The 11,696-nt window shown below is 33.1% G+C and overlaps 1 protein-coding gene across 2 annotated transcripts; it reads right to left on the bottom strand.

The window, feature by feature from the left end:
* Nucleotides 1-6,810: 6,810 nt before the first annotated feature.
* On the bottom strand, nt 6,811-10,343 carry LOC133303148 (protein NSP-INTERACTING KINASE 1-like). 2 transcript variants are annotated; one of them, XM_061503025.1, is made up of 11 exons: nt 10,255-10,343; nt 10,010-10,142; nt 9,775-9,846; nt 9,520-9,663; nt 9,354-9,425; nt 9,188-9,247; nt 8,965-9,062; nt 8,675-8,824; nt 8,191-8,544; nt 7,734-8,113; nt 6,811-7,134 (listed from the first exon to the last, which is right to left on the bottom strand). In XM_061503025.1, the coding sequence occupies exons 2-11, from the start codon at nt 10,129-10,131 to the stop codon at nt 6,811-6,813; spliced, it is 1,776 nt and encodes a 591-aa protein (XP_061359009.1). In that variant the 5' UTR covers nt 10,132-10,142; nt 10,255-10,343. The 2 variants fall into 2 exon arrangements, with proteins under 2 accessions (XP_061359009.1, XP_061359010.1); XM_061503026.1 differs by having other exon boundaries at nt 8,675-8,844; nt 8,991-9,062.
* Between the last annotated feature and the right edge of the window lie 1,353 nt (nt 10,344-11,696).

Here is an 11,696-nt window from a genome sequence, read left to right as displayed (position 1 = left end):
CCCTGTGTGCTCAAGAAATCAATAAAGCGGCCATCTAAATATTTCATGCCATTATTAGATTTTAGAATTTGAACCTTAGACTGATCTTGGGTTTGGACCATGCTGTAAAATTTTTTGAAGGCATTAAAGACATCACTTTTGTGTCTTAACAATGACAACCAAGTCATCCAGGTACATTCATCAATAAAAGTCACATAATAGTAAGCTTTTGAGAAAGAAGACACCTTTCCAGGACCCCAAACATCGGAATGAACAACTTGAAATAGAATAGAACTTTTATTAGTACTAGGAAAATAAGGAACTCTGTGACTTTTGGCTAATTCACAAGTGCTGCATTCGCAATCACCATTATTAAAATGGAAAAATAACCGAGGAAATAACTTTTCAGATAACTAAAGGAAAGGTGACCAAGTCTTCGATGCCAAAGCCAAATGGTAGCACGAGACTGTTCTGGACCGGTTGTTGCACATGTAGTAGCCAAAGAAGGATGACTAGGATCAGGGAGCTCCAAGAAGTAAAGATGGCCACGTCTAACACCATAACCAAGAGTAGTCCGAGTGGGGATGTCCTGAGAAACAAAGTGAGAGGGAAAAAAGGTTACTGAACAGTTAAGCTTTGAAGTTAATTGGCTCACATATAGTAAGTTGTATTCAAGAGAGGGTACAACCAACACAGAGTCTAGAAATAAGCTATCAGAAAGGGTTAAGGATCCTTGACCAGTAATTTTTGAGGTACCCCCATTGGCAGTGGAAATAACAGATTGGGAAGAATTACAAAGATTGAACAACTGGGAAGAATCTTTAATCATATGATCAGAAGCACCTGTGTCAATTATCCAAATATTATTCCTAGACAATGTATAGAAAGCAAGAGACTTACCCAAAATACCGGATTGAGTAAAATTGGAAGCTGGGATAGGAGCATCTCTAGCGGAGACAATGGTCATGGCTTTGACAGGTATTTTCTTCCGGAGACGTTTATTGAAATTCAGAGGAGTTGAAGATTCAGAGGAGGTTTTGGGATTGTTTATGGGAAAATAGAAATTCGAAATGGGTAACAGGAAAAGAAATTCCAGTCAGGAAAATTGAAAAATACGATGTATGAGGTTGAATGAAAATAGGTTCCTGGATCAGAAATGCTCTGATACCATCTCAAAACAATGATGCCATATTATGAATATTTCTTCGTGTATATTCTTTCTCTACTGGGGTAATTATATATATAAATGAGGATTCTAGGTTCATTACAAATTAGTTGTCAATCAGCTATGAATACGGAAATGAAATAACCTATTACTATTTCTATTTAATACAAATCTCCTATGATTATGTCAATCAACTACAAATAAGAAAATCAATCTATTTAATATAAATTTCCTATGATTATGTAACTGTGTAATCAATAATTAAAATTCCAACAATTGTACAACTCAACAAATATTATCTTATTTCAACAAATAACATTCTCTTTCTTTCTTCTCAAGGCTTGTGATTGTTGTACAGTGTATTGTATTTGTTCTATAGCAAAAACAACCAAATAAACACCCCCCCCCCCCCCCCCCCCCCTTATTCTCCAAGTGTTATCAAAATCCAACATTTTTTCGACAAAGGAGATTATTGGGTTTGGTTTTTACACTTTGACTCTAGGATTGGCTGTTGTATGGATAGTTTTTGTTTGTTGGTTGCTGGTCACTCTGTTCTTCGTCTTTTATTAGGCTTTCTCCTCATTGATTTGCCTTCAACCTTCAAGTTCCTCATGTAGGCCACTGAAGTTGGTTAAACATTCTCTCTCATACTTTGCTAGAAGTTATAGTGAACTTGGGAGAGAGTGACACGTGTCCTACTTTTGTTTAAATTACCTAATTAGCTAGTACCGGTAGCGAATTAGGTTGCCATGTCAGCCAACGAAGTTCACTATCTACTGTAGCGAACTTATACGCGTGACATTTTAAAAATTTTACTGTTCACATTGCAGTTGGGCAATTTTTTTTTTAAAAAGAAAGTGACAAATGGGTCACTGTTTCCCCCTTTTGATCCATATTTTATCAAGTTATTTATTTTTCTTTTCTTAATCATTTCCAAGATCCAAAAATGTTGTTGGATGGTTTAGTTTCTCGACAAGTTTTGCTTGCATTTGCATAATTGCATGGGATTTGGGCTAACAAAGGCAGTTGCTTTGCATTGATTACTTATTTTGTTTTTTCTTAGTTCAGTGTTATTTCTTTTTTCTAACATTTTTTCAGCTTACAAAAGTGATGTAAAGATTTACTTTTCATAATTTAAAGAAGTTTGCTTCCGTTTGAAGGGACTTACTTACCTACTACCCATCAAAATGGAGATTTTATTTATTTATTTAAAAAAAAAAAAACAAAGTTCAACTTTCAACATTAAAATTGACACAACGTGACAAGCTAAACGATGCAATATAGTTTTAAACTCTACTCATTCCGCAACCCAGTATTAACTAGTTGACATCAAAACTTACATTAAATTTTCTTCTACTAATTAAGAGAATGAGATGTTTGAAGAAGTATATTATTTTTGTTGTTACAATGCATACCAGTTACTCACTTTTATACTACAAAAGTAAAAAAAAAAAATATAAAATATTGCCAGTAATTTTCACCACTCATTTATCTCACTATTTTATCACACATTTAATGTTTTTCTTGATATATTTTTAAACGGATCAAATATGAGAAAAAATATAAAAATAATTATAATAATACCAACCATTATTTATGTAAAGTTTATGAGATGATTAACTTATACTAGTATAAGAATAAAAAATATTATACTCAATTTTGGCCGTTAGCTGATCCACTTGTATCCAATAATTCATATAATTAATAAATCAAAACTATTAAATATAAATTAATGACCAAAATTAAAATTGTAACTTGCACACTGTACTGTGCCAAAGTTCACTAATAAAATTTTTATATCTTTCTTTATCGTAACATGACTCTTGCTTGTGAGTCTGTTAGTGACTAACATGAGAGTATCCATGTACTTTTTTATATTCTTTTTTTTTTCTTTAGATATTTTTCTACATCCTAAATATATATAATTATCTATTCGAAAATCTTTTAAGAATAGTTTTCATTGGTAAGCCCAATAACATCTTTGTAAAAAAATGAGCTCTTCTTTAAAATGTCGCCCAATTCTAATTGGGCCTTTAATCAAGTTTATTTTTCAGCATCACTCCTTAATATTGATTTAGGTGGTAATTACTCCAAGATGTCTTCTTAGCTTTGCAAAGTCCTCATTCATGCTTGAGAGATTTGATGAGAATGTTAATCTCTTGATCTATAAACTTCGCTCAGACCATTTTCAACTTACTTGTAGACGAATTCGGATAACACGTAAGAGGGCCAAAAGTGAACTTTGACATATATAATTGCATCGAAATATAAGTACATTTGAAATAAAATAACCTCAAAGCACAAAATCAAATTACAGTAGTAAAAGCATTTAACTATTAATAACAAAGGTTAAGTAAGATTTAACTCTTTATAATTCATAATCAATCGTGTGTGTATGTGGGTGTCTACGTACGTGCGTGTGTGTGAAAGAAGTTAAAAAATGTTTCAATGTTGACATGATATCACTTGGTATATGGTTTGAGTTTGCGTTAATTAAAGAAAGGGACACCTTGACATAATATTAGTCTTTATAATTTATGAAGAGTTCGATTTTTGTTATTCCATTTATTCTAAATAAAAGGTAAAGACCTAAGATAAGATAAACTTGAAGGATTGGTTTTTTCACCCTTTTGCCCCTCATTAATTATTTAATAACTATTTTGCCCCTTACTCAAAACTATCTACCAATCTGTCCCTCTTTAATCGATTAAGCCAAAAATTTAATCAATTAAATGGTCAAAATATGCAAAAATTGTTGACTTGAAGGTTTAATCGATTAAATCTCCCTATTTAATCGATTAAACCTCCCATACATAAGGTTGTTCTTCTGATAAAGAGGAAGATTTAATCGATTAAGTTGAAGATTTAATTCATTAAATCTTCATTTGACAATTTAATCGATTAATTATTCAATTTAATCAATTAAAGAGGGGCAGATTGGTAGATAATTTTCAATAAGGGGCAAAATGGTTATTAAATAATTAATGAGGGGCAAAAGGGTGAAAAAGCCTGAAGGATTTGTTATTAAATATAAAATTATTTATGAGGCTTATTTAATAAATTAAACTTTGTTAGAGAATAATATAAATCATTAAAAAGACCATCACTCAACACCTTAAGGTTTTGGGTTTAAGTGGTTCTTTACATGGTATCAGATCTTGAGTGACCATAAGATCACGAGTTCGATCCTCACAGCCCCCCACTTTAAAGTGGAATTAAAATAAAAAGCACAAAAAGGTAAACCAAAAATTGGGCCTGTGCAATTCCACGCCCCTAGCCCAAAGGGCTCTTGCGTGAGGGGGCGTGTTGAGATATATAGTCCCACATTGATTGTATGGGCAGCTAATGTGACCTTTATAAGGTCATTGGGCCTTCACGCTTCTAGCCCAAAGGGCTCTTGCCTGAGGGTGTGTGTGTTAGAGAATAATATAAATCATTAAAAAAGCTCTCACTCAACACCTTAAGGTTTTGGGTTGAAGTGGTTATTTACAAACTTTTAGGGGGTGTTTGTTCCAAGTTTTTGGAGATGATTACCGGTAATCCTTCTTTGGTAAATGTAATTACCACGTTTGGTAGAAAGAATAAATTACGATTCCCAGATATCCAAGGATTACCGGTAATTTGATTTATAAAGAAAAATCACTATTCAGATTACCAAAAATAATACGTTAATTCGGAATACCAATCAGAATACCAAGTAAAGGGAAAACACAACAATAAATTTTGAGACAAAAATACCCCAATACATATAAAAATCTAGACCCAATCTATCAATTACAAAAGTAAAAATAGTTTGGGATTATTTTTGTAAAATAACCTCATATTCCAAGTCATATTCCGTTTTAAACCAAATATGGAATCAGTAATTCTTATCCAATATTCCCAGTAATATTTTGGCGAACCAAACACCTCTTTCGTAAGATTCCAAGTAAATTCAATTTCTATTGTATTCCCATTAATCATGATTCCCGGTCATCAAAAAATTTCTCTTGTACCAAACATAGGGGGAAATTGATTATTGATAAGGAACAATATAGATCTTCTACTTGCTCATCTTGTATTGTTGTGAAGGTAGAGAGCACTCGGTGGAAGGTAGACTCCTTTAGAATATAGTTAGCAAGGATACAACTACAAGGTACTCAAGTTGCTTTCCAATGATGATTTAAATCGTTACATATAGTTAGGTTCTGACTCATGCTAATTCCGGTTTTAATTGTGATGCAAGGAGACTACACTAATGCGTGTTTGGATTAGTTTGTTTTGAAATAAAAAAGAAAGAAAGATTTGTGTGTTTTTTTTAATCAGATTTTTAAAAGAGCTTTAAAAAATGAATTTTATAACTATAATTAAATATTTCCGAAAGAAGATTAAGCACAAGGTACTATGCATTATTTGGTTTGCTTACCCTTGTCATAATATTGACATTTTAATAAGCAGAATTGTCAAATTTTTCTATTTGGACAGTTTCATTCAATTAAAAACAGTTAATAAAATTTAATGACTATTTGAACCTCAAGATCCAAAGTTTGATTCTTGAAAAAGTACCATTTGAGAAATCTTTCACCTTTACCATATTCGGGTTGAAATTGAGAAAACAATGCATTATAAAAGACTAACAACTTGTACACCTCATAAAATCTTGTAATACTACATTGGTTATAAAATCATAACTTGACTTGCTCCGTATTCGGGATTAGTCTCATAACTGGCTCAAAGAAGATATCCGAAAAAATCTACTCGCTTCAAATAAGTAATTAGGGTTGGTATAAAAAAAAAAAAAATCATAACTTGTATACCATATAAGAGACTGACAACAGTTATAGAGATCACATAACCAAAGGTGTCACATTGAATAAATCTGTTCCTAGACTTTATACTTCCACGCTCCTAAATTTTTTTCATGTATGCTATTGAATGACTCATTAATGTTACTATAACATTTCATTCTTAATGGTTTGGAAGAGTTCATCTTATAACAGTAAGGATAAGGATAAAATACGCCCAATTTCTTCGACCATAGACCCATTTCCTTGAACTATTTGTATAAACAGTTGAAATAAAAGCAATCAATCAAAATTGGACGAAACAAAAATGGCAACATAAAAAATATCTATAGTAAAATGGGGTTGGGCAAGAAAAATAACTGGAAATGAAGGCAAGTAAGGTCATTATTCTTAGAAGCACATGGAGTTTGACTGAAGTCCTAGTAGTGGTTTTCACTTACTTTTGATATTACAAAAAATTGCATTACAAATTCTCGTTCAACAAATAAGTATCTGTACATTTGAAAAAGGGAAAATAAATAAAAGAGAAGCCCTTTTCAGCTTTGAAGACTTCTATCATACAACATATAATCTTCAGGGGATTTGTAAATGGATTCAACTATCATATGTTCTTCATTTTCATATGCTTTCTTTAGAAAACAAAAAAACAGAATAAAAAAGAAAAATGGGAAATAGTAGTCTCATGTTATAAGAGACTACTATCTTATGCTATAAACACTTCGATAGTTGTGCTGCTATTTTCTCTTCTATTTTTTTTTAGTGATGGGCCCATCACTTTGTGTCTTAGCATAAGATATGTTTTCTCCTATAACATGAGAGTAGACAAACTCGTGAAAAATATATTAAAACTAATAGAGAAACTAAAACTGACTAGAAATTTTTTCACCTTGGGCCTGAGAGCTCCATGGCTTGGACTAACAATGAAGAGTCATCGGTAAGATCAGAAAACCGATCTGATGAAGCGAACTCATGTGTTTTGCACTTGGTGGTAGTGTCTGCACTTTGAGAAGCTTCCCATTTCTCTGCTAGCCCATCACCTTCAAGCATGCGTACAACTTCAGACATTTTGGGTCTGTGGCCTGGAAGATATTGTGTACATAAGAGAGCTACTTGAACAATTTCCTCAAGCTCAATCCTGTCATAGTTGTTCTTAAGATCCTTGTCAACAAGTACTTCAAGCTTCTTCTCTTGATGAATTTTCTTTACCTGAATATCAATAATATAAGGACTTAACACTTCTTTTATTTTTTGACATAAAAAAGTGGGGAAGTATTTTAATGAAAAATATCAAAAAAGTTAGGGATAAGGATAAGGACATCAAGATGGAAATCACGTCCCATTGTAACGGAGATATATGCATTACGATGGGACATGATTTCCACGTCCTAATTCTTTTTTTCTTTTTCTTTTTTAAGTAATTTTAAGGGTATTTTTTAGCTATGACCGAATACTAATCCCCATTGAGCATCATCGGACTCTTTTCGGGGATGATTTTCTTAAATTCTTTTTTTTCATTCTCAGAGTTCGAACTCAAAATCTCTTATTAAGGAACTCAGATTTCTTACCATCTGTGCTAAAGAAGTTTGGTACATCCTAATTCTTATCCAAAATGTAAAGCAACCAACTCTCACATAAGTTCAAGTTGTTACGTGAATATTATATTAATGGTTTTATATTATTTTTCTCTATCATCCCGTACACAAAAGAGTCAATTGGACTTGAAAGGACTTGTTTTTATATATTATATCCCTAACAACTAATATAATAGGTTGGGATGTGATTTTCACATTCTTAATCTTGCTTACCCAATCAAGCATGGCTCCTTTTTGGTTGGCTGCTTTTCCAAATTCTAGAGCTCTCTGGCCTGTGATCAATTCAAGAAGCAGAATGCCAAATCCAAAGACATCAGTCTTCTCAGAAGATTGTCCTGTGGAAAGATACTCTGGTGCAATATGCCCCACTGTGCCCCTCACTGCAGTTGTGACATGTGAATCTTGATGATCTAAAAGCTTTGCCAACCCAAAATCTCCAACCACTGCCTCACAATAGTCATCAAGCAATATATTTGCAGCTTTTACATCTCTATGGATTATCTTTGGATCACACTGCTCATGAAGGTATAGTAGTCCCCTTGCAGCTCCTAAGGCAATTTGCTTCCTTGTGCCCCAGTCCAACACTGGTTTACCTGTGAAATATCCAAAATTGGTATATGAATCAACCACTCAAATTAACTTGTTTAAATTTATTAGCATGAATTTCTACCATTGAGCTCACCCTTGAGCCTAGAAGCAACACTGCCATTGGACATGTATGGATAAACTAAAAGTCTTTCTGTTGGTGTCATACAAAATCCATAAAGTTTAAGGAGGTTTCTGTGCACTGCCAAGCTTATCATTTCAACTTCAGTTTGAAATTGTATCTCTCCCCCAGTTGCATTGCCATCTTTAAGCCTCTTGACAGCTACAAGAGTGCCATCTTGGAGAACTCCTTTGTAGACATTTCCAAAACCACCCTTCCCCAATATGTTTTTGTTGCTGAAGTTGTTAGTAGCAATCTGGAGTTCTCTTAATTGGAACCTCTTCAAGTTCCCAAGGTAGACTTCTTCATGATGCCGGTCTGTAAGATTCAGTTTGAGGACAGAAATTGGAGGAACTGTTACAGTTGGATCAAATAACTTGCACAAGCAAAATCTTGTATAATGATGCATATTTCAGCTTCAACTAAAGATTTTTGATGGGAAGTTTACCTTTGACATCAAAGAATGCCGGTTGATTATGCTTGTGCCTCCTCCATAGAACAAGTCCAAAACCAAGAACTATTGAGCAGAGGCATCCCATACTCAAACCAAAGGCTATGGCTATTTTGTGAGTTTTTGGTCTGCCTGATGGTATAGCATCTAGGGAAGCAAATATATTGCTGTCAACATCAATACAATGACCATGTAGAATATATCAAAGTAAAACATGTGGGAAAGTTATGTAAGGAAAAATCATTCAATTTAAAAAATAACCATGAGCAATTCTGAAGGGATCTTACCCCCAGTACTGTTCAAGTTCATGGACATAGGCATGAGTGTCATCCCAGGGCACTTTGATTCTTTTCCTGTGGCACAGACAAGGGGGTTTCCAAGAATACTGAAACAGCACAAAGGAATGGAAAGAATTTTGAAGTTAGTACCAAATTTCCTGTACTTTCCAGTCATGGAGAAATAAATAGTCATCAAACTGAAGGCTAGAGAGAGATTGAGAAAAAGATTTACCTGAATGATTTGGCTAAAATTCTGGGTACAGGGCCACTCAAATTGTTGTAGGACAAGTCACTGGATTGTAATAATCACAAAACAACAAGTAATCTTTATAAATACAGACAACAACAAAATTAATGCACCAGGTAGAAAACAAAAATGGATAGGTCATGAAGATTACAGAAATGCAAGCTGTGCCATGTTAGCCAGTGACTCTGGGCATTCCCCACAAAAACTGTTATTATTAAGCCTCCTGAAACCATTTTAAGAACTGTTAAGCTCTAGAAATCAGGTTACTCATAATAATGAAATCTTCTAAGCTTCAATCATAGCTCATAAATGCTTACAGGTATTGGAGGCTTCTCAGGTGACCCAGAGAGGGAGGAATTTCCCCATTGAAGAAGTTATCAGAGAGATCAAGACTTTGAAGCTTGGAAAGTTTTCCAATCTCTGAAGGGATTGGTCCAGTTATGTTGTTATCTTGCAGCACCCTGAAGAGTAGTCCATAACACCAAACTTTGTATTAATGAAAGTAATAAATATAAGAAGCATGCATCTTGGAGAGTTATAAATTGGGTAGTGAGTGATGTCTGATTACTTACACAGTGTGAAGATTGGTTAGGTTTCCTATGCTTGGAGATAGAGTACCAGATAAATTCTGACTGGGAATGCCACTGCACCAAGCAGGACCAGGTTCATCAAATCATTAAAAATAGCATTTTGCAGAATAAGCTTGGTACTAATGTGGAGTGTTGAACATTTGAAGTTTTTTTTTTTTTTTTTTTTTTTTTTGCAATTATTTGAACTTTAAATATAGAAGATTGAAGAAAGACTCACAGGCTAATGACAAGGTTCTCAGGGGAACATGTGACCATATTCCAACTACATGGATCAACTGCATCCCCATCCCAATTATCAAGAATACCATGAGGATCCACTAGAGAAGCTTTTATTCCCATTAAAGCTTGCACTACATTAAGATAGAGACAAAAGAAACCCAATTCAAAATTCTCCTTATTGAACTGATTTGAAGATATATGTTGAAGTGTTTCACATTTTAAGAACAAAAATTTGAAGTTTACCTTCATAGTTTATTCCCTTAGGAGAAAGCAAAGCATTTGCAGAGCTCCAAAACCAGAACAATGACACAAAAAATAGAACAGCTTTTCCTCTTGGCATCTTCATTCAATTGGAATTTCCAAGAACCAGTTAAATGTAACTGGAAACACCTGATGGTACTAATGGATAAATATTGAAGACGTTAACAATTCTGAAATGGTTGTTCTTTCTTTTGCAGTGATTTTTCAAAATAAGAAAGAAACCCAGTTCCTGCTTTCTATGCCAGAATCCCATTCACCAAAACTCTTGTGTCAGAACCAAGAAAAAAAAAGACATGTTTTTTTATAATATAAAGGGAACTAGCATGCTTGTCATTGAGTCAGGTTTTGTAACCAAGATAACATGTAATGTAATGGTCTTAAAATGAACCAATTGAAGGTAAAATTTCAATCCTCCAAGGAGAGAATGGGAAATTCACTTGTGTGTTAATCATGCACATGCCCAGAAAGCAGAAAGAGCTTTTAACAATTATTTATGCATACCAAAGTAAATAAAACCAAAAAAAAAAATGGAGCATGAGAGATATTATTATGTTATTTAGTGAACATTATACAGATACACATAATATAAAATCACAATATTTTTTTTTTCTGTTTTGATTATAAAGAGCCAAAGTCCTTTTATATTTTATTCAATAGTGACAGTATATGTTTGTCTAGATAAGCACTTGCAAGCTGAAAGTTTTTTGTTTTGTTGAGTTACTCAAAAAATTTAACCCTTAAGTTGATCACCTTATGTATGAGATCTAGCATGGTGCTGTGAAGAATACAACATTCCTGAGTTTGGCCATTCACTAAAGTTACAAAACCCAAAATTTTTAACAAAAGTATTGAGAATGTGAGAATCTCAAGAAGGAGGTGGGGTTTATGGGGGCTCGAGATTGATGATGGATTTGGTCACCCACTATACCATGACCCATCAAAATCTCTGTTGGCTTTTATATTATGTTATTTTTATATGAACATATTTTTCTATTATGTTAGTTTTACGGAAAAAGTGTGTATTATTTGAAGAATATAAGGTTGTATCATTTTAAATGAGAGAAATAGATAAATTATGAGAGAGAATGAATGGAAAATTTTTTAAAAATATGAACCTCACCTCTTTATGAGAATAAAAGAATATAAGGTGTGTTATTTTAAATGACACACCTTTTTTCCTAGTTTTATAATATTAAACAGATTTGTTCTTTGTTGGTTCATGGCAATGTCATGGTATACTTTTTAGATTCCATAAACCACTATCATCTAATTCTTTTTTTTTTTTCTTTTAAGATTATCCTCGTTAATTTCATAGATTTTCTATGAACTAATTTGAAGTTTGGTGCAGGTTTATGATTAAAATTTTAAATTTCTCCTAAAGATAATATTGAAAAGGATATAACACATATTCTCCCCTCCATGTA

Source organism: Gastrolobium bilobum, unplaced genomic scaffold (assembly GCF_033153095.1).
Source record: "Gastrolobium bilobum isolate Gb01-03AN ecotype WA unplaced genomic scaffold, APGP_CSIRO_Gbil_v1 utg10432, whole genome shotgun sequence".
Taxonomy (NCBI): Eukaryota; Viridiplantae; Streptophyta; class Magnoliopsida; order Fabales; family Fabaceae; genus Gastrolobium; species Gastrolobium bilobum.
Note: the sequence above shows the minus strand (reverse complement) of the source record. Positions and strands in the feature narration are given on the sequence as shown.

Excerpts from the sequence above, each read along its gene's own strand:
- LOC133303148 (XM_061503025.1), bottom strand. The coding sequence starts at position 10,131 with ATGGGAATAAAAGCTTCTCTAGTGGATCCTCATGGTATTCTTGATAAT. Across the intron at positions 9,847-10,009 it reads GAGAACCTTGTCATTAGCCT|TGGCATTCCCAGTCAGAATT; the intron begins GTGAGTCTTTCT and ends TGCTTGGTGCAG. Across the intron at positions 8,825-8,964 it reads GAACTTGAACAGTACTGGGG|ATGCTATACCATCAGGCAGA; the intron begins GTAAGATCCCTT and ends TTGCTTCCCTAG.